The 23828-nt window shown below is 34.2% G+C and overlaps 3 protein-coding genes across 4 annotated transcripts; all 3 read right to left on the bottom strand.

Moving 5' to 3' along the window:
- Positions 2239-6126, bottom strand: LOC104701747 (homeobox-leucine zipper protein ATHB-X). Of its 2 annotated transcripts, XM_010417486.2 has the most exons (5): positions 5872-6124; positions 4432-4556; positions 4132-4331; positions 3899-3978; positions 2239-2659 (listed from the first exon to the last, which is right to left on the bottom strand). In XM_010417486.2, the coding sequence occupies exons 2-5, from the start codon at positions 4508-4510 to the stop codon at positions 2395-2397; spliced, it is 624 nt and encodes a 207-aa protein (XP_010415788.1). In that variant the 5' UTR covers positions 4511-4556; positions 5872-6124; the 3' UTR covers positions 2239-2394. The 2 variants fall into 2 exon arrangements, with proteins under 2 accessions (XP_010415788.1, XP_010415789.1); XM_010417487.2 differs by lacking the exons at positions 3899-3978; positions 4132-4331; positions 4432-4556 and adding exons at positions 5209-5288; positions 5447-5646 and having other exon boundaries at positions 5747-6126.
- On the bottom strand, positions 9857-10447 carry LOC104704814 (RING-H2 finger protein ATL48-like). Its single transcript, XM_010420844.1, has 2 exons — positions 9972-10447; positions 9857-9881 (listed from the first exon to the last, which is right to left on the bottom strand). The coding sequence occupies exons 1-2, from the start codon at positions 10445-10447 to the stop codon at positions 9857-9859; spliced, it is 501 nt and encodes a 166-aa protein (XP_010419146.1).
- LOC104704813 (RING-H2 finger protein ATL48-like) lies at positions 19703-20194 on the bottom strand. The gene has a single exon (XM_010420843.1). It carries the CDS (start codon positions 20192-20194, stop codon positions 19703-19705), a length of 492 nt encoding a protein of 163 aa, XP_010419145.1.

The raw sequence follows: 23828 nt of genomic DNA, 5'->3' as shown, positions 1-23828 counted from the left end.
ACAACCTAAATGTTGGACAATCAAAGCCAATGCATTGATATTCAATTCGGACCTATAGCTTAATTGGTGTTTATTACTGGTGTTCAACTGCTCAGTTAGACTAGAGTAAATTGTCTTTAGAGTTTTTTTTTATTATGTGTAACAAGTTATTGATCTCGTTTTTCAAAACTTACTGATCGATCAATATTGATCCCCAATTCTGAAAAAAAAAAAAAGAGGTACGTCTAATTAAGCGATTTAGACAATCTTGAAAGTGAACAATGATGGGTACTGGTGACTTAAACACGTGATTAATTAAAGAAGGTGAAATTTTCGTAAAATTTTCTTAAATAATGAATAGTTAGAAGTATCGATTGTCAATTATTGAATAATAATAATAATCTGGACAAAGACTAAAAGTTCACTAGCAAGTCAAATAAAAAAGAGAATGACAGATGGGTGAGAGTGGTGAACAATGAATTCGACATGTTATAACGTACACGGTTGAATCATCTTTGTAATCATCTTGGTGATGTGATAAAACTTTTTCCGTATAGTTATTATATTGCAAAATATATTGACTTTATAATGACGGTAACACAATATATAAACCTTTTGTAAAAACCAATAAATACATGAAATCAATTTACTGTCTTATTCACTTTTAATTCTTTTTGAAATTCTTAGATGTATATATGCTTTTTGTTTCTGATTAAAAAAACAAACAAGATTTATCTATCAAATATAAGTAACTGTTTTTATTTGTTGTCCTCAAACATACCATTTTTATAGAATACATTTCAAGAAGATTTCATATGTTTCTCCCTTTGCTACAAGCCAATTGTATGTTTTAAATAAGAGACCTGATTTCATGATTGTATGTTATGTAATGCATTTGTATGTTTCAAGTTAATGACTAATGAGGTCTCTTTATTTTCACTTAATATTGCTATAGTTCGGTTCACCACATCAACCAATAATGAATCTCTCTGACCAATAAGACGAGGAAAAGCGCGGGACATTTGACATGCACGCGTCCTATCCATAAAGAAAGCACGTGACAAGCACATGGGCATGCCAGAGTCGCATAATCCATACATACATCTTCCTAATTCAGTAGTTGTAGTAACACACATTCCTCTGTTACTCTGTCTTTGTCTCCACTTTATCATATATTTTTTTCTCACTAAAATTTTATCTCTATCGAAGGTATGAAATACTTATCTCACATCACATATCCAAGAGTGTTAAGGTCCTTAAGGACCTCGGATACATAAACTCGTTTAATTTCTTCTATAACGAATGTAAGAGCGACCATATACTATCATATTGCCTATCCAATATTCATGTTGAGAAGGATTGGATTGTGAAGATTTTCATTTCAAGTTTGCTAGAACTGACACACGGCTATAGAGCTGGTAGCCCATTGGGCTTCCTTTCAAACTCTTAAATTACGAGTTGGGTTAAGAAAACCCAAATCCGAATTAAATCGTGTCATTGGTGAGGGAGAGAGACATTTTCTTGGTCATACGTAGTTTATTTATTACATACACTCCATATACAATATATACGATGTCAAAAAAATACAGTATGTTTATATATATATATATATATATATATATATTATTGTTAGTAATTGATTTTAAATATCTATATATAACGTAATCTAAAACAGTATCATCTTAACCTATTAACATCCTGTGAAAATATATTTACACGAATGAACAATAAGGGTTAATTTGTATTACAACCTCAAATTCTTTTTCAAAATAACCGATTACCAAATACCACTAGAAAAACATAGAAAGAAATAACAACATTTATTTTGAAACTATAATTAACACAATATGTTTTGGAATGAGACATCAGGTGAATTGTAGGTGAAAATCTCCACCAGAATTGAATATTTAAAACCGTTTTTGTGGTCCAGGGATAAATATAGCAGCCTTATTTGAGACTTGTAGAAGTCAAAATAACAATGACGTTAATTAATTGATGTTTTAACAATCTCTCCTTGCCCATGAAATCTATCATCTATGCTACATTTTCTTAGTTGCTACTTGCTACTATCTATTAGTACAATTTTTTTTGATATATAATTTCTCCGTTCGGTATTCTCATTTCTTCGTCGTACACAAAATAAAACATCTCTCAATTCAAGTCAATAACTCCAATCCAAAGAGACGAAAAGCAATATTTGTTTGTTTGTTTTTGGTTAAACACGAAATTAAATATTTTTTAAAAAAAAAAACACGAAAAAGCTATAAAAGGACGATTAAACTATTTATCCTCATAGGTGTAATAAATAATTAGCGGACTATACACAAAATCCTTCTAATCATCATCAAATCTTTGCTTTTTACACCCGAAACAGGCGTTTCAATCTTTTTGACTTTTGACTTTCAACCAAACCAGTCAACAGAGGGAAGAGGAAGAGGAAATTGTCATCCGTGACCGGCTGCTGCTCACAGCTGCCCCCTCCTGAACGGCATTAGAGTCATTATCTGCTGCCTCACTCACACGTTCACACCGAGGACACATGGTTAAAGCCGTGGTCGATGATGGCTTTAGAGCTCGTAGCTCTTCAACTTCTATTTGTAGCCGTCGGTTTTGCTCCTTCAACGACCCGAACCATCTCTTTAGGTACTCGCATTCCATCTCCGTGTGCTTTAGCTTACTCCTATACATCAAATTTTGTGTAACCATCCATATTAATTTTGCTGTTGTGGCCATGCGTACTATTAAATATGCTTACATCATACGTAGTTTCTAGGTTTTATCCTATATATACCATTATCCCATAAGCTGAATTTATTAATATATTTAATTAACGATGTTGGTGTTTGAGAAATTTATACTTTTAAAAGACTATTCTACCGACCTTTGCATATAACTATTCTAACCATAAACATGTTTTGTACTATGTGTTCACATGTGATACTATATATGTAAGTGATTGCTTAATTGACCCGGAATGCCCATACGTTAGAAGAAGATCATCTTGCATCTAGTATCATATTTTTCTAGACTAAATTTAAACAATGAATTAAAGTTAAAAATTTATTATTTTGAAGTAAATGGTAATTACGATGAAGGATTATATACTTTTAGGCTCTTCATTAATCATCAAATTTATAACGTTTGGGCTATGTAATGTATTTAATTAATTTCCTTCTTTATGGACTTCATGAACTAACCTACCACGCGTAACATGTATCTATAGACTATACATGCATGTACACATTCATGTCTATGTCGAATATTATAGACAATACAGAGAAAACATTCACAAAAAGTGTATGTGTGTGTTTAAGTTTCATTAAAGTAATATGTATACTATATGGGACAAACATCATAATTGTGGACTGGCCAGAGATGAGCTGAAAATATAAAACACATCATTTACTGTCTCTAACTTTGTCCCTCATGTTCCCTATCGCTTTTTTTCTTGTTGATGCATTTATTTCATTCTATATTTTGATTTTGAATCATGGACATTTATATATAGACACGTAGACACAAAAATAAGATTACGGGCTTTTCATGTGTCGCATAAAATGGATGATAACTATGTATGTGGGAATCAACGTGAAACACTTGGATAAAAAAAGGATCACTTCCACTTTACTACATATTTCTAAACTACAATTGTAGTATATATGGTGAATTATGTATAGAGAATCTATGTTCGATCGCACACGATCTTTATATATAAATATTCTGTCAACGCACTCTCATTATTTAATATATTCTCAACCACTAAAAGCATATTTCCAAAAACCCTATATATACATATCATGCCTCACCGTATAGTCGTATACCCAATTCTATACGATTTATAATTCTTATTTTCCTCGGTTTAATACTTATCTTGTATATATGGATGATGCAATATATGAAGATGTAGATAGATACGTACCGAGCTCTTCGGTTTTGAAACCACACCTCAACTTGCCTTTGACTAAGCTTCAAAAAGGTGGCCAAATCTTTTTTTTGCTTCTGTGGTTTCATAATCAGCCACCCAAATTAAAACATAATCAGCCGACATGATCATCAGAAAAAAAAAAAAAAGATTTAACTCTTTTCTCTTTCTTCTTCCTCTATTTCAACGTAAGCAAAACATAGACGGAACCACTAATTATTTATACTTACAGGGGTTAAGGTATGGCTTTGTATGAAACTCTCTTCAAGAAGATGTGATTGCTCTTTGGTTAGACGGAGCTTTTTGCGCCGCCGGCCCCCGGAGTTACTATCCTCTTCGTTGGCATGTTGCGTTGCACCGATCATATGATCTGCTTCCGTCTTTGGAGTTTGGTTAATGTCAAAATCTCTCATCCCGTGATGATCACCACCTACCAAAATTATTTTTATTTTAATTGGATATCTTTCAAAGACGCACTATTAAAACTATATAATAAATATGATTTAATTAATCTTTGGATATGATCTTACCAGGCGATGAAGGAGATGGAGAGAAGCTTGGAATTGATATTGTTAATTCTAAAGAGCTTGAATTAGGTGAGATGGCCATGGAGGAGGATGAGGGAAAACAGAATCAATAGAATTAAGAAGATAGTNTGCATGTACACATTCATGTCTATGTCGAATATTATAGACAATACAGAGAAAACATTCACAAAAAGTGTATGTGTGTGTTTAAGTTTCATTAAAGTAATATGTATACTATATGGGACAAACATCATAATTGTGGACTGGCCAGAGATGAGCTGAAAATATAAAACACATCATTTACTGTCTCTAACTTTGTCCCTCATGTTCCCTATCGCTTTTTTTCTTGTTGATGCATTTATTTCATTCTATATTTTGATTTTGAATCATGGACATTTATATATAGACACGTAGACACAAAAATAAGATTACGGGCTTTTCATGTGTCGCATAAAATGGATGATAACTATGTATGTGGGAATCAACGTGAAACACTTGGATAAAAAAAGGATCACTTCCACTTTACTACATATTTCTAAACTACAATTGTAGTATATATGGTGAATTATGTATAGAGAATCTATGTTCGATCGCACACGATCTTTATATATAAATATTCTGTCAACGCACTCTCATTATTTAATATATTCTCAACCACTAAAAGCATATTTGCAAAAACCATATATATACACATAACATGCCTCACCGTATACGGTTTATACGTATGTTGTATATATGGATGATGCAATATATGAGGATGTACAGTACATAGATACGTACCGAGCTCTTCGGTTTTGAAACCACACCTCAACTTGCCTTTGACTAAGCTTCAAAAAGGTGGCCAAATCTTTTTTTTGCTTCTGTGGTTTCATAATCAGCCACCCAAATTAAAACATAATCAGCCGACATGATCATCAGAAAAAAAAAAGATTAACTGTTTTCTCTTTCATCTTTCTTATTTCAACATAAGCAAAACGTAGACGGAACCATTAATTATTGTACAATTATATATACTTACAGGGGTTAAGGTATGGTTTTGTATGAAACTCTCTTCAAGAAGATGTGATTGCTCTTTGGTTAGACGGAGCTTTTTGCGCCGCCGGCCCCCGGAGTTACTATCCTCTTCGTTGGCATGTTGCGTTGCACCGATCATATGATCTGCTTCCGTCTTTGGAGTTTGGTTAATGTCAAAATCTCTCATCCCGTGATGATCACCACCTACCAAAATTATTTTTATTTTAATTGGATATCTTTCAAAGACGCACTATTAAAACTATATAATAAATATGATTTAATTAATCTTTGGATATGATCTTACCAGGCGATGAAGGAGATGGAGAGAAGCTTGGAATTGATATTGTTAATTCTAAAGAGCTTGAATTAGGTGAGATGGCCATGGAGGAGGATGAGGGAAAACAGAATCAATAGAATTAAGAAGATAGTTAGATAGTGTTTTTTTCGGAAGAGAAAAAGTAAAGTTGAAGTTTTATATGATAATAGAAATGTAAGTGTGTGTTCTGTGTGTATATACACATGTGAAAGAACAAAAGAAAAAAGCGAGACAAAGGAGAAAGATTTTGTGATAAGCGTGGAATATGGAATAAGGAATTAAGCTTAAGAGAAATATCCAAATTATGTAAAATATTTAAAGTATGAAACACGACAAAATATATTTAAAAACAGGAGAAAAAAAAAGTATCAAGCAGGGTCAAATGAAAGGAACAAAAATTGAGGGAGAAAAAACAGAGAAATGGCCAGTGGTAAGTTGATGGAATATATATAAAAAAAAAAGTAGCATAGAATTAGAATTAATTAAAGAGGTGTGTGTAAGTGTGATTGGTGGATTTGGAGAGAAAGAAGGGGTTTGACTAAATATTATTAAGTCAAATCAGATTCGTATAATAATCAAATAATAATACCAATTTTTATATTTGGAGTTTAGTAAATTCATTTCTGGCCGTGGTGTGGGGACAATAACGGGTAGTCAAAGTTGTTTATGCGTTGAGCGTTACAATGAAATGCAATAATAAATCTTAGGAATATGAGAATGGTCTAAAACTTAAATGGATCTATTATTAAATGCTAAAACAGTATATAAAAATAGATTAATACCGTGTTAGTATAGTATATGGTAAAGAAGTAACAAGATCTTTAATAACTGAATTTTTTTTTTTGAATTTAATATTAAATTATATTCAAAAAAAAAATAAACACTTTACATTGTAATATGCAAAACTTTTTTCTTTAAAACATTTTTATAATAAATGTATTATGTGCTTAATAGGATCTTGTCGCAAACCAAATTTGAATTAGGTTTGGGCATTTGGGTGTCCGGGTCGAGTTCAGGTTCGGATAATTCGGGTTCGGGTTTTTCGGGTTTACTAATATAGGATCCGAACAAGTGTTTATATAATTTTGGGTCGGGTTCAGGTTTGGTTCCTATCGGGTTCGGGTTATTTGGGTATTGACTTTAAGAAACCTGTAATGTATCCAAAATATATTCGGTTATAAATAGTACCTACTCGAACATATCCAAAGTACCCACAAAAACATGAAATGTACCCACAAAACTCAAAAAACATGAAATATAACTGTACAAACAGTTGTATAATCTAACAAATTCAACAAAAAACAGTGAACTAAATCTTAAACAAATGAAACTGAGCATATCATGAAATCTTAAACAAATGAAACTGAGCATACCATATCTCGCAAAACAATTCATATGTGATATCGTGTATAATTGTTCTTGGGTATAAACAGGTATCTTCGGTTCCTCGGATTCGGTTCCTCGGGTTCGGTTCGGATAATACCCGATACCTGTGGTTATTTGAAAACGAAAACATATTGGTTATTTAGACAGAATTGGTTCGGGTCGGGTTCGGATCGGTTCCTCGGGTTCGGTTTATTTGCCAGGCCTAATCTGAATGGTGGTGTCCTCCTCATTCCCGATAGTACTCAGCCTATTTCAAACGTTTTTGTCGATTAATTTGACCAGCTTCTATGTCGACGAGAGTTGGTTGCCATGTCGCGTGTCATTCCTTTCTTTCTAGATGAAGTATAGAGTGTTCTGTTAATAACTGAAATTAATTCACGTACCATCTTAAAAATTTATAAATAAGCTTAAAATTTATAGGTGATTGTATTATATAGAAAATTAAATTTGGTTCATATTACTAAAAAACATCCTATATATAGGCATATTTCAGTTATGAAGATCTAGACTGGCTCGAGAGGGTAGCTACCCTTGAACTCTGTCGGTTAAGAGAAGGTCATTACAAATAAATAACCATTCTTATAGTTCGATGATTAAATTTATTTTCTTATGATATATAGTTTAAATTGGTATACATACACATATTGTCCACGGATTGTGTGATACTGAACGTTATCATTGGTTAGGATGGGGCATGCATGACCAAAATTTCCCAAATGTCTTAGGCTTAGGCTTAGTCTTATATTTAGTGGTCATTTCCTCCAATACATCCATGCTTTTAGGCTTTTGTATCCGAAATGGAGTGGTTCTGGGCCCCCATTACCTGCTTTTGTTTTATCTAGCCGACCTTGATCCGGTTTACTACTAAATATGTTGTCTTCCGAGTTGAACGAAATTCCTCACGCACAACTTTATTGGTTACAAAATAAAAATTTTGGAGAAATATTAGCTCATAATGTAAAAGAACATTAGTATATATTTTTCATTGTAGATAAGGTCATGCTTTAATTACAATTCCAACGAAATAATCAACCAAACTACATTTATAATTTTTAAAAATTTAATGAATCTAGATAAAATCTAAAAATTATATTAAACCACTTCTAATTTTAATATAGATAATTCTAGACACTGATTGCCATTGAGTCTTAACCTTACCACCAGCACCAAACCTGATAATCTATCAACCAATTTTAAAGTTAGTTGTGTAAGAGATACAGTGATGGAGAATCATTATTATTGGTACGGGATTTAGCACCCACGACATACCAACCTAAACCAAAAATAAACCCATTAATTCTGAATAACAATTAAACCGGAGATCTCCTTTTTGGGCCAGTTAAAAGGGCATATAAGCCCGACGAAGCCAACCGACCGACCTCTAATACCGCCTCCGAGTCCAATCTGATCATCAAAAGGGGAAATTTAACTTATTTTCAATACGAGATTAATAAAAATAGACTTATCTTGTAACTTAAACATTCATATAAATAGAGGGATTTCTCATGTAAAGCATCAAACAATTAATACAAAAACCCTAATTTTTCAATTGTTCATGAAGTAAATCTAGTTTTTTCTCAAGAGATTTTAACCCCTTCTTTTAATTTGAGCTTTGATCCAGTTTACAAGAGAGATTGTTTAGTGAATTTGTTTCCCCCTTTAAACAAATTCATTGTTTCAATCCTACATTCAACAATTGTGAAACCTGATAAACAAAAAAAAAATTAACAAAAAATAATCCAAAAAAACCGAATAATTAACTCAACCGGAGCTAGGGAAAACTTAAACTAGTACAAAAACTTTTAAATCATTTTTACGTGACTTTGTTTTGGAGTAGCGTCAAACGATAAAAATGAAAGGAATCATAAGAAGGAACTAAACACAATTTCGGATTTGGACACAAGTTTGTACACACAGTGTGAAGGTTATTATCGATATCTTTTCAATTTCTTGACGAACGATGGTTCATCTAGCAATGGACTCAAAAGAAAATTCAGAAGGTAAATAATCTCTTTGTTTTTTATGCAATTTCTTGAGTATCCAAAACACAAGACATACCGTATCTCTTTATTTTTTTTGTTTTTCTTGTTTTAAAATATAGTTTCAGGAGACTAATGAATCGGGATGGAACTGCGAGTAAAAGAAAAGACACCTGAGTTCCACATACGTCGATGAAAAATTCAACGCAAAAGTAAAATTGAATCACATAATCCACAATTAGTAAATTATCAAAGAAAATTGCAGGCAATTTTATGAATAATCCAAGAAACAAGTAATCAACTCAAACTTAATCACGAGTAAGGGAAAATTAGCTAGGAACAATCAAGAGATCTGAATATCAATTCAACTGTACTCAAAGAAAAGAAAAGAAAAGAGACTAACCTTTTTTTTTTGTGTTATATTCTTTTTTTAGCTGAATTTCAAATTTCCTTTATTTGGACTAAGGTTACGTGCTGCACAAGTATAAAAACAGAGCTTCTTCTTCCTAGCTTGTTGGAGTATGAGATTTTGAGAGATTGGTCATCACTTGATTTCTCTTGTTTCTCAAGGTTGAACCNAGGTTGAACCGGGTATTTTTTTTTTTTTTTTTTTTCGTCATTTATGCTTATGCCATGTTTGATTTAATCAAACGAGTAAGTGCGAGAGGTACACAAAGAGACTGAGAGCTAGACAGTAAAGCGTTTATGATTATGAAAACTATTGAACCATGTTTCAGATCTGAGATACATCACCTGCCCTAGAAGTTTCAACAAAAAAAAACAAATGCAATTGAAAACCCCATCGTTTTTCCATGACTTTTTGTTTTGGAGTAGCGTCAAACGTCTACCAGTCTTCGTCTTCGATAAGTTCAGCACGGCAAAGAGGGCACTGATTACTCCGACATAACCACTCATAGATGCAATGATTATGAAACACATGCGAACAATTTGGCATTAAGAATAAGCATTGTTCCTCCTCCAAGCAAATAGCGCATGTTTCCATCTTTGGTTCCTCGAATATTACTGGGGATAATGTGACGTCAAGGGAGATGTACAATGGCCCTGGAACTTTCTCGGCTTCGGAAGCAATCTTGTAAGAGAGAATTCTGCATAAGGCGGGATCTGGGAGGGTTGGATAGAGGAGAGGATACATCTTATGGTGATCAAAGCTTAGGATGTTGTTCAAAAGGAGGTGAGGGGTTGGGAACGGAGGAGGAGTGCAAGTGACCACGTTTTTACGCGTTACTCTGATCTCCACGGTGTTAGATGTAGATTTGTGAGTGACTACTTTATCAATGCTCACGTGTTCTTGAATCTCATTCATTCCTTGGAATTTGTGGAGATTACATAAAGAAAACGTGATAGACCTAAAGGAAATAAGAAGGGTTTAATAATAATAAACGATGAGAGTGTGTCCATATTTATATCAAAACCAAAAACGTGTTTAGAAAAACAAAATCTAAAGCCGAGAGGAAATTATATATTTTCATTTATTTTGTTGTGTTTATATTTCTTTTCTGTTATTTTAATAATAAAAATCCATGCGACATTTTTTTTGTTTTTTGTTATATTCTATTTTTAGCTGAATTTTAATTTTTCTTTATTTAGAGAAAGGTTACGTGCTGCACAAGTATAAAAACAGAATTTCTTCTTCCTAGCTTGTTGGAGTATGAGATTTTGAGAGATTGGTCATCATTTGATTTCTCTTGTTTCTTAGGGTTGAACCGGGTTAAAAAAAAAACACTTTGTCGCTAATTACGCTATGATTCTTTTAAACAAACGAGTAAGTGCGAGAGGTACACAGAGAGACTGAGAGCTAGACAGTAAAGCGTTTACGAATATGAAATTATTGAACTATCGAACCATGTTTCAGATCTGACATACATCATCTGCCCTAGAAGTTTCAAATCCTAAAGACTAGAGAACGAAGTTGTACTTATGTGGGCATCGATGACAGACTAGTGCCATGGCAAATTTTCAATATTCATTTGTAACTTTGACCACAGCGAGATTAAAATCTTGACAAATATAGTGAGTTAAGAGTTTCTCTTCTTAACATAGTTATTCAGGCAAATGGATCGGAAGAATACAACACAATTTTTTGAAATTAGTCAAGTAAGAAAATACTCTCTATAGAATTTCCTAGCTCTCCCGTTAACAACATACAATATATGTATGTATATCTATCTTAAACATTTTTGTATTACATTTTTGTGTCATCCTCTTTTATCTTTGTATCCAAACAAGTCTCAACTAAATTTTTTACAATTCTTACAACTAAACACAATTATTTCCTTATTTGATAATATTAATTACCTAAAATCTGTCTACCTAATTTAAATCAGTATGTTAGATTTAAATATAATTCTTCTTTCCCTTTTATTTAATCTTATATTTTATTATTTTAATTACTATTTAATACATAAATTTAAAAAAAATTATAATTTTTTCAGCATTTGATCTGATTTGAATTTTTATAAACGGATATATATTTTAAAAATTGTCTTACTATATTTGTAACCAAACAAGTATATATAGAGCTCATAATACATTTTTGGAATACAATAGGGTGCCATCACTTTTTGCCAATTTCGGGTCGGGTTTTTAACTAAAATTATAACCGATTCAATTATCCAAATCCTCCTTAAGATTGCCGAATATTTTGGGCTCGTTTTTAATCCATAGCGTACTTATTTACATCCAATTAATGCTAATTATTGCCAATTAATGCCCATTATATCTTAGGAAATATCTAATTTGCATGCCGAATTTCTAGGGCCGAGTTTGACAAAAAAAAATTGATAACACAAATTATGTAATCACATCCTTATAATATAGCAACTCATTCAAGATGAATATATTTTAGAAAATATCTAATTTGCGTTTAATAAACAATTACATATTTGGTAAGATCTTATTAGTTTTAAATGTACACTATTAATCCAATAATATCAATTGAGAATCATAATAAGAATATGTCATACCATTCATTCCTAAATCATAACTAACCAAATCGTAAAATGTATATTCTCAACTTGCAAATCAAGAGTTTCTACAAAACCCTACCTACAACCGTTAACAGTATATATAGATGCAATTCACCATCGATTACAAGCACTTCTAAACAATTACAGTATCATATCAACAAAATAATAGATATGTGGTATACCATGGGGTAAAACCTAGTAGTATAATAAGAAGCTTATAGGTTTTCTGATGTCAAGATACTCAACCTTATAAAGGGAATCGATTTGTTCCACAGTTCATATAATTAAAATAAAATATACTAATCTTTGAGAGAAATATTAGCTCATAATGTTAAAACCATATTATAATATTTATTTTTCATTGTAGATAATGTCATGCTTTTATTACAATTCCAACGAAATTATCAACCAAACTACATTTATAATTTTTAAAATTTAATTAATCACGTGGTAATTTTTAGATAAAATCTAAAAATTATATTAAATCACTTATAATCCTAATATGGATAATTCTAGACAATGAATGCCACGTGAGTCTTAACCTTACCACCAGCACCTAACCCGATAATCTATCAACCGACTTAGAGTTAGTTGTGTAAGAGATACGATAATGCAGAATCATTCTGAAACACGATAAACAAAAAATAAAACTTCTAAACCAAAAATAATTCAAGAAAATCGAGTAATTAACTCAACCGGAACTAGGCAAAACTTAAACAGAGCTAGTTAGGAACGATCAAGAAATCTGAAAATCTAGTGTATATGAAAATTCCAATTCAACTGTAGAACTAAAAGAAAATTGATTGGTTTGTTGTAAAGCACTGAATAGTGGACTCCATAACCGGTCATGTATGGTCTATATGCGTTTAGTGTTTACGGTCCATCGACCATANTCTGACATACATCATCTGCCCTAGAAGTTTCAAATCCTAAAGACTAGAGAACGAAGTTGTACTTATGTGGGCATCGATGACAGACTAGTGCCATGGCAAATTTTCAATATTCATTTGTAACTTTGACCACAGCGAGATTAAAATCTTGACAAATATAGTGAGTTAAGAGTTTCTCTTCTTAACATAGTTATTCAGGCAAATGGATCGGAAGAATACAACACAATTTTTTGAAATTAGTCAAGTAAGAAAATACTCTCTATAGAATTTCCTAGCTCTCCCGTTAACAACATACAATATATGTATGTATATCTATCTTAAACATTTTTGTATTACATTTTTGTGTCATCCTCTTTTATCTTTGTATCCAAACAAGTCTCAACTAAATTTTTTACAATTCTTACAACTAAACACAATTATTTCCTTATTTGATAATATTAATTACCTAAAATCTGTCTACCTAATTTAAATCAGTATGTTAGATTTAAATATAATTCTTCTTTCCCTTTTATTTAATCTTATATTTTATTATTTTAATTACTATTTAATACATAAATTTAAAAAAAATTATAATTTTTTCAGCATTTGATCTGATTTGAATTTTTATAAACGGATATATATTTTAAAAATTGTCTTACTATATTTGTAACCAAACAAGTATATATAGAGCTCATAATACATTTTTGGAATACAATAGGGTGCCATCACTTTTTGCCAATTTCGGGTCGGGTTTTTAACTAAAATTATAACCGATTCAATTATCCAAATCCTCCTTAAGATTGCCGAATATTTTGGGCTCGTTTTTAATCCATAGCGTACTTATTTACATCCAATTAATGCTAATTATTGCCAATTAATGCCCATTATATCTTAGGAAATATCTAATTTGCATGCCGAATTTCTAGGGCCGAGTTTGACAAAAAAAAATTGATAACACAAATTATGTAATCACATCCTTATAATATAGCAACTCATTCAAGATGAATATATTTTAGAAAATATCTAATTTGCGTTTAATAAACAATTACATATTTGGTAAGATCTTATTAGTTTTAAATGTACACTATTAATCCAATAATATCAATTGAGAATCATAATAAGAATATGTCATACCATTCATTCCTAAATCATAACTAACCAAATCGTAAAATGTATATTCTCAACTTGCAAATCAAGAGTTTCTACAAAACCCTACCTACAACCGTTAACAGTATATATAGATGCAATTCACCATCGATTACAAGCACTTCTAAACAATTACAGTATCATATCAACAAAATAATAGATATGTGGTATACCATGGGGTAAAACCTAGTAGTATAATAAGAAGCTTATAGGTTTTCTGATGTCAAGATACTCAACCTTATAAAGGGAATCGATTTGTTCCACAGTTCATATAATTAAAATAAAATATACTAATCTTTGAGAGAAATATTAGCTCATAATGTTAAAACCATATTATAATATTTATTTTTCATTGTAGATAATGTCATGCTTTTATTACAATTCCAACGAAATTATCAACCAAACTACATTTATAATTTTTAAAATTTAATTAATCACGTGGTAATTTTTAGATAAAATCTAAAAATTATATTAAATCACTTATAATCCTAATATGGATAATTCTAGACAATGAATGCCACGTGAGTCTTAACCTTACCACCAGCACCTAACCCGATAATCTATCAACCGACTTAGAGTTAGTTGTGTAAGAGATACGATAATGCAGAATCATTCTGAAACACGATAAACAAAAAATAAAACTTCTAAACCAAAAATAATTCAAGAAAATCGAGTAATTAACTCAACCGGAACTAGGCAAAACTTAAACAGAGCTAGTTAGGAACGATCAAGAAATCTGAAAATCTAGTGTATATGAAAATTCCAATTCAACTGTAGAACTAAAAGAAAATTGATTGGTTTGTTGTAAAGCACTGAATAGTGGACTCCATAACCGGTCATGTATGGTCTATATGCGTTTAGTGTTTACGGTCCATCGACCATAGGCCCTATTCTATTTCCTAGTCGGTTTTGTACCCTACACTATATATATGTAACCTCAAGTCATTCATGAATAAGAATAAGAAGAGATTCTACACTTTGAATCCTCTCGTTTTACAACACGTTATCAGCACGATCGTTTCTAAAGATCCAGCTGAGTAAAACCCTAAAACCCTAACCGCCGTCGTTCATCCTTCTTCTTCCACCAAAAACCCTAAACCGCCATCTTTCTCCTCTTTGTTCGAAACAAACTCCTATTCACGAGCAAACCTGTGCTCGTGATCAAGTTCTATCCAAAACCAGTTCGAGGTTGGTTCTCGGTTCCGGGGAGAGTGCAGTACGTGAGCGGTACAAGGAGCGGTTCGAGATCTGTTCGTGGGAAAAGCTATTTGCGGTTTCTGTTCGAGGTTCGTGAGAGATATCTGAGGTCTTTAGCTCCCAGATCAAAACCGGTCAGACCCCTATTGGTGTTAAGAAATGGCGGAGGATATGAATGTACTAGTGGTGGACAGTGGATCCAGCCACACAATATTGAAGGATAAAAGATATTTCATAGACCTCATAATGAAAAATGCCAATGTTAGTACAATTTCGGGTACAACAAGCTTAATAGAAGGCTACGGCCAAGCTCATATATTATTACTTAATGGCACACATATTGAACTAAGTGATGTNCTTGTACTCACCCAGCTCTAAGAGAAGCTTATTGAGCTTTAAAGACATTCGGTTGAATGGTTATCATATTGAAACAAAGGGTGAAGGTAGCAAAGAATTTCTATACATTACCGAAATTGTAAATGGACATAAGAAGGTCCTAGAGACTATACCTGCACTAGCCACTGGTTTATACCATGCTAAGATTAACATGATAGAAGCTAACTTGGCAAAGCACAAAATGTTCAATGAACAGTTCACTCTATGGCATGACCGGCTTGGCCATCCGGGTACGAACATGATGCGTAAACTGATTAATAGTTCAAATGGGCACAACCTTAAAGAGAGAAAAGTTATCCCTAAAAATCTCACGTGTGTAGCATGTGCACAAGGGACACTTATTGTACGGCCATCACCAGCCAAAGTCCATAAAGATACTTTAAACTTTCTGGAAAGGATACAAGGTGATATATGTGGACCAATACACCCACCTTGTGGGACGTTTAGATATTTTATGGTTATGATCGATGCATCAACCAGATGGTCACACATTTGCTTGTTATCCACAAGGAACCTAGCATTTGCTAGGATGTTAGCCCAAATTATAAGGCTAAGAGCACATTTTCCAGATTTTCCACTTAAGACTATACGTCTAGACAATGCTGGTGAATTTACATCCCACACGTTTAATGATTACTGTATGTTCATGGGGTGAGTGTGGAACATCCTGTGGCACATTTCCATACACAAAAAGGATTAGCTGAATCCTTCATTAAACAAATACAATTAATTGCTCGACCATTGCTAATGAGATCGAAGCTTCCTGTGTCAGCTTGGGGACACACAGTTTTACATGCAGCAGAACTTATACGAATCAGGCCATCTAGTGAACACAAATATTCACCATCCCAATTATTAACGGGTCATGAGCCAGACATATCCTATCTCAAAACATTTGGTTGTGCCGTTTATGTACCTATTGCTCCACCACAGAGAACTAAGATGGGACCTCAAAGGAGGATGAGAATATATGTTGGATATGAGTCTCCCACCATTATAAAGTATCTTGAGCCAACCACATGAGATTTATTTAAGGCCAGATACGCGGACTGTCAATTTACAGAATCCGAATTCCCTATGTTGGGTGGAGAGACTAGCAAGCTGGTTAAAGAAATAACATGGAATCAAACATCCTTGAATTGGCAAGATCCTCAGACTCTAGCCTGCGATGCAGAGGTCCAGAAAATTATACATTTGCAAAAGCTAGCTATACAATTGTCAGATTCCTTTGCTGACCCAAAGAGAGTAACAAAATCGTACATACCAGCTTGTAATGCACCAGTACGTATTGATGTTCAGAAGGAACACAATAATCAAGTTGCTACAGAGTCTAAGCCACGTTTGAAACGAGGTAGACCATTAGGTTCCAAAGATAAGAACCCTCGGAAGTCTAAAGGTGCAAAACAGACCGAGGTTAAGGGAATTACAGAAAATACAGACATAGCCGCGGCAAAGCCTAAGGTACCGAATGAGGTTTGGGACGCTGAACCTCAAGGTCCTGAAGGTATTGATAATAATTAGATCTCAATAAATTATATCATGTCTGGAATTCAATGGAATCGTAAAGATGTCGACATCGATGAAATATTTGCATACAAGGTAGCACTTGAGATAAATGAGGATCATGAACCCACGTCTATATTAGAGTGCACTCAAAGTAAAGATTGGCTAAAGTGGAAAGAAGCCATTGACGTGGAGTTAAACTCTTTAAAGAAGAGGAATGTGTTTGGTCCGATCTTAAGGACAACACCTGAAATAAAGCCAGTTGGACATAAGTGGGTCTTTGTAAGAAAGAGAAATGAGAAGAATGAAATCGTGAGATACAAAGCACGGCTTGTAGCACAAGGATTCTCTCAAAGACCAGGCATAGATTATGAGGAGACATACTCCCCTGTGATGGATGCAACAACATTTCGGTACTTAATAAGTTTGGCTATAAGAGAAAAACTGGATTTGCGGTTAATGGATGTTGTAACCGCATACTTATATGGTCCACTGGATAATGAAATATATATGAGATTACCAGAGGGTTTTGAGCTCAAAGATAAGAGTGGTTCTTGACAACAGTACTGCATTAGGCTGAACAAATCTCTTTATGGACTGAAACAGAGTGGTCGAATGTGGTATAACCGGTTAAGTGAATAATTAGCTAAAGAAGGCTATAAGAATGACCCAATCAGTCCATGTATATTTATAAAGAAGTTTGCAAACAAAGGGTTTGTAATTATAGCAGTTTATGTGGATGATTTAAACATCCTTGGGACCTCTGGGGAAATCGCCCAAACAGTCAATATCTAAAGAAAGAATTTGAAATGAAAGACCTAGGCAAGACAAAATTCTGTTTGGGATTACAGTTTGCGTACATTGGTAATGGAATTCTTGTGCATCAAAAGGCATACACAGAAAAGGTACTCAAGAGGTTTAAAATGGACCAAGCTCACCCATTGACCAGCCCAATGGTTGTTAGAAGCTTAGACTTGGATAAAGATCCATTTGGTCCAAAGAAGGCCGATGAAGAAGTTCTCGGACCTGAAGTGCCATACCTCAGTGCTATAGGAGCGTTAATGTTCTTAGCTAGCCACACTAGACCGGACATATGTTTTGCCGTGAACCTCCTAGCAATATTTAGTTCTTGTCCAACTAAAAGGCACTGGAACGGTATTAAACATGTGTTGCGTTACCTACAAGGGACGGTAGATTTTGGTTTATATTATACTAACTATAACAAAGAAGGTTTAGTTGGTTTTGCTGATGCAGGTTATCTATCCGATCCACATAATGGTAAGTCTCAAACAGGTTACGTATTTACACACGGTGGTACGGCGATCTCGTGGCGTTCTGTGAAGCAAAGTATTGTGGCCACTTCGTCTAACCACGCGGAAATCCTAGCAATTCATGAAGCCGGAAGAGAGAGTGTATGGTTGAGGTTGATGACTCAACACATCATGGCGAATTGCGGTATGGTCGAGGACAAGGAACCAACCGTAATCTATGAAGACAATACGGCCTGCATCGCACAGCTCAAGGAAGGTTACATCAAGGGAGATCGGACGAAGCACATCATACCGAAGTTCTTCTTCACACACGAACTACAAAAGGCCAGAGAAGTTCGAGTGGTGCAAGTGCAATCATGCGACAACTCAGCCAATCTCTTCACTAAGGCATTACCGACAACAACGTTCAAGAAGCTCATGCACCAGATTGGAATGCGGAGGCTTAAGGACTTAGAGTGATGCTTGGAACAGGGGGAGCAATGCGTGCTGTACTCTTTTTCCTTCACCGTGGTTTTGTCCCATTGGGTTTTCCTGGTAAGGTTTTAATGAGGCAGCACCCCCAAGCGTATTGCATCGATCCCTTAGCATCGGCACAGTTATGATATCCAAGGGGGAGTGTTATAAAGCACTGGATAGTAGACTCCATAACCGGCCATGTATGGTCCATATGCGTTTAGTGTTTACGGCCCATCGGCCATAGGCCCATTGGCCCTATTCTTTTTCCTAGTCGGTTTTGTACCCTACACTATATATATGTAACCTCAAGTCATTCATGAATAAGAATAAGAAGAGATTCTACACTTTGAATCCTCTCGTTTTACAGCATGGTTATGTTAGTACAAGTCAGCCAAGAAAAATAAAAAAGGCGTGACAGAAATAAACCCTATCGGATTTCATGATTGTGTCAATCGTCACTTGTCTCGTCTTCCAAAATTTCAGCACGGCAGAGAGGGCAATTATTACTCCAACATAACCACTCATTGATGCAATCATCCAAGAAACGAGTAATCAATTCAACCTCAATCACAATCAATAGGAACAATCAAGAGATCTGAATATCTAGTATATATAAAAATTTCAGTTCAATTGTACTAAAAGAAAATAGATAGGCTTATATTACAACTCGGCCTAGAAAAAAAAAACAAAACAAAGGCAATTAAAAACCCCATCGTTTTTCCATGACTTTTTGTTTTGGAGTAGCGTCAAACGTCTACCAGTCTTCGTCTTCCATAAGTTCAGCACGGCAAAGAGGGCACTGATTACTCCAACATAACCACTCATTGATGCAATGACTATGAAACACATGCGAACAATTTGGCATTAAGAATAAGTATTGTTCCTCCTCCAAGCAAATAGCGCATGTTTCCATCTCTGGTTCCTCGACTATTTGTGGGGATAATGTGACGTCAAGGGAGATGTACAATGGCCCTGGAACTTTCTCGGCTTCGGAAGCAATCTTGTAAGAGAGAAATCTGCATAAGTCGGGATCTGGAAGGGTTGGAAAGAGGAGAGGATAAATTTTATGGTCATCAAAGCTAAGGATATTGTTCAAAAGGAGGTGAGGGGTTGGGAACGGAGGCAGAGGAGTGCTTGAATCTAAAGTGACCATGTTTTTACGCATTACTCTGATCTCCACAGTGTTAGATGAAGATTTACGTGTAACACATTCATCAATACACACGAGTTCTTCAATCTCACTCATTTTTTTTTTTTGGAATTTGTGGAGAGTACAAAAAGAAAACTTGATAGACCTAAAGGAAATAAGAAGGATTTAATAATAATAAACGATGAGAGTGTGTCCATATTTATACCAAAACCAAAAACGTGTTAAGAAAAACAAAACCTAAAGCAGAGAGGAAATTTTATATTTCCTTTTATTTTGTTGTGCACATAGAAGTTTTATACTTCTTTTCTGTTATTTTGATAATAATTATCCATGCGACATTTTTTTTTCGCTTTTTATTATATTCTATTTTTAGCTGAATTTTAAATCTTCTTTATATGGAGAAAGGTTACGTGCTGCACAAGTATAAGAACGTAGCTGCTTCTTTCTAGCTTGTTGGAGTACGAGAGTTAGATCGATCATAATTTTATTTCTCTTGTTTCTCAGGGTTGAACCGGATTAAAAAAACATTTTGTCGCTTACGCTATGCTTCTTTTAAACAAACGAGTCAGTGCGAGCGAGAGGTACACAAAGAGACTGAGAGCTAGACAGTAAAGCGTTTATGAATATGAAATTATTGAACCATGCATGTTTCAGATCTGACATACATCATCTGCCCTAGAAGTTTCAAATCCCTTGCAAAGACTACAGAACGAAGTTGTACTTATGTGGGCATCGATGACAGACTAGTGCCATGGCAAATTTTCAATATTCATATGTAACTTTGACCACAGCGAGATTAAAATCTTGGCAATTATAGTGAGTTAAGAGTTTCTCTTCTCAACATAGTTATTCAGGCAAATGGATCGGAAAAATACAACACAATTTTTTGAAATTAGTTAACTAATAAAATACTCTTTGTAGAATTTCCTAGCTCTCCCGTTAACAGCATACAATATATGTATGTATATAGTATAATAAAAAGCTTATAGGTTTTCTGATGTCAAGATGCTCAATCTTATAAAGGGAATCGATTTGTTCCACATCTTCTACTGTAGAAGTTCTACATATAATTAAACTAATAGAAAATACTAATCTTTGAGAGAAATATTAGCTCATAATGTTAAAACCATATTATTTAATTTTCATTGTAGATAATGTCATGCTTTTATTACAATTCCACCGAAATAATCAACCAAAATACATTTATAAATTTTAAAATTTAATGAATCACGTGGTAATCATCTAGATAATATGTGAAATTGTATCAAATCATTTCTAATCCTAATATAGATAATTCTAGACACTGATTGCCACGTGAGCCTTAACTTTACCCCAGGACCAAACCTGATAATCTATCAACCAACTTTAGAGTTAGTTGTGTAAGAGATACGGTGATGCAAGAATAATTGTTGTTGGTGGAGGATTTAGCACCCACAAATCAACCTAAACCAAAAATAAACTGATTAATTCTGAAGAACAATTAAATTAGGGATTTTTCTTTTGGGCCAGTTAAACGGGTTTATAAGCGGAAGCCCGAAGAAGCCAACCGACCAACCTCTGAAACCGTATCCGAGTCTGATCTGATCATCAAAAAGGGAAATTTAACTTATATTTAGTACGAGATTTAAAGAAAATATACTTATCTTGTAAATTAGACATTCATATAAATAGAGGAATTCCTCCTCCATATAAAACAACGAGCAATTAATACAAGAGAAACCTAACTTGTTCCTCGAGAGATCCTAATCTCCTATTGTAATTTGAGCTTTGATCAAGTTTTCAAGAGAGAATGTTAAGAGAATTTGTTTCCCTTTTCAAACAAATTCATTGTGTGAATCCTAGATTCAACAATTGTGAAATGTGATAAAGAAGAAAAAAAACTTTTTTAAACAAAAAATAATCCAAGAAAACCGAGTAATTAACTCAACCGGAGCTAGGGAAAACTTAAACAGAGCTAGTCAGGAACGATCATGAATTCTGAAAATCTAGTGTATATGAAAATTCCAATTCAACAGTAGTACTATAAGCAAATAGATTGGTTATATTACTACAAGTCAGCCAAGAAAAATAAAAAAGGTGTGACAAGATAAACCCTATCGTTTTTCATGACTTTGTTTCGGAGTAGCATAAGGATGGTGTCGTCATAATTTGGCATTAAGAATAAGTTTTGTGCCTCCTCCAAGCAAATAGCGCATGTTTCCATCTCTGTTCCTCGAATATTTTTGGGGATAATGTGACGTCAAGGGAGATGTACAATGGTCCTGGAACTTTCTCTGCTTAGGAAGCAATCTCGTAAGAGAATTCTGCATAAGTCGGGATCTGGGAGGGTTGGATAGAGGAGAGGATACAGTTTGTGGTGATCAAAGCTAAGGATGTTGTTCAAAAGGAGGTGAGGGGTTGGGAACGGAGGCAGAGGAGTGCTTGAATCTAAAGTGACCATGTTTTTACGCATTACTCTGATCTCCACAGTGTTAGATGAAGATTTGCGTGTAACACATTCATCAATACACACGAGTTCTTAAATCTCACTCATTTTTTTTTTTTGGAATTTGTGGAGAGTACAAAAAGAAAACGTGATAGACCTAAAGATAATAATAAACGATGAGAGTGTGTCCATATTTATATGAAAACCAATCATAAAATCATAAAAGACCTTATTTCCTAGAGTATGTAACTTTGTTTATAAAAGCCTAATGGATAGAAGGTTAACCCGGAAGTTTATGAAGCTCAAACTTGAAAACCTTATTACCTAGGGGTCCTTTCTCGGGCCAATACTTCTGAACTCTATATAAGCCTCTGTATGAATATTCCTTTTCTCCTTGAATCTTGGAACCAATGATCAGTCTGACAGGTTGTTGTTCTCTCATACTGTTAGCTAAGGCAAGGTTGCCTCTTTCCATTTTCTGGTCTCTTGCTTGCAAATATTTTTATTTCAAGTAATCACCTTGACCACAGTAAGTAACAACAAGATCAGAACTAAATGAATCCTTGAAGGGAGCACCATCTGAAATAACCACACTTGTAGCCATGTATAAACCATCGACAATCATAAAATCAATCCCTCCTGAGACGTTGAAGTGGAGACCTATCATTTTGAGCTCTAATTTGTATTTGAATGCATCCCCAACTTCAACTCCAGGGACTGTACCAATCCTGTTTTCTCTCTGTTTCTCCATATGTAGAAGCTTGCCCTCGAATAAACTTTCAGAAATCTTCGGTTCAATTTGGGCATACAGTTGATGTGGACTTACGAGAGGAACTAAAATGAATACTAGGGATCACCAATTTGGGTGGTATGAGCTCTTATTTGGGCATCCCTGAGAGCCTAGGAGGCTCAAAAACAAAAGTTTTTTCATTTGTCCAGGATCGATTGCAAAAACGAACAGGTGGATGGCCTGCCCGGTTGTTGTCTAGGGGGGGAAAAGAGGTAATGATCAAATCAGTAGAGACTGCCGTCCCTACCTTTGTCATGTCATGCTTTCGTCTCCCAAAAACGGTCACACGGAAACTCACTAGCGCGGTTTCCAATTTTTGATGGAGTGCTTCCGGAGACACACGAGGGCTACACTGGTTAGCCTGGGATAAGTTATGTGCTGATAAGCTGGGTGGAGGTTTGGGTTTCCGGTGTTTGGATTATTTTAACACCGCTTTGTTAGCTAAACAACTTTGGCGGTTGATCACAGCTCCAGATTCATTATTTTCTCAGGTTTTAAAAGGTCGGTACTATAGG

Source organism: Camelina sativa, chromosome 7 (assembly GCF_000633955.1).
Source record: "Camelina sativa cultivar DH55 chromosome 7, Cs, whole genome shotgun sequence".
Lineage (NCBI taxonomy): Eukaryota > Viridiplantae > Streptophyta > Magnoliopsida > Brassicales > Brassicaceae > Camelina > Camelina sativa.
This window is presented reverse-complemented; position numbering and strand designations above follow the sequence as displayed.

Bases quoted from the DNA above. Each gene is read 5' to 3' on its own strand.
- LOC104704813 (XM_010420843.1), bottom strand. From the start codon at position 20,194: ATGAGTGAGATTGAAGAACTCGTGTGTATTGATGAATGTGTTACACGT.
- LOC104704814 (XM_010420844.1), bottom strand. From the start codon at position 10,447: ATGAATGAGATTCAAGAACACGTGAGCATTGATAAAGTAGTCACTCAC. The intron at 9,882-9,971 runs GTAGACGTTTGA...TGAAACTTCTAG, and splicing joins CTTATCGAAGACGAAGACTG to GGCAGGTGATGTATCTCAGA.
- LOC104701747 (XM_010417487.2), bottom strand. From the start codon at position 5,825: ATGGCCATCTCACCTAATTCAAGCTCTTTAGAATTAACAATATCAATT. The intron at 5,647-5,746 runs GTAAGATCATAT...TAATTTTGGTAG, and splicing joins TCCATCTCCTTCATCGCCTG to GTGGTGATCATCACGGGATG. The intron at 5,289-5,446 runs GTAAGTATATAT...ATGAAACCACAG, and splicing joins AAAACCATACCTTAACCCCT to AAGCAAAAAAAAGATTTGGC.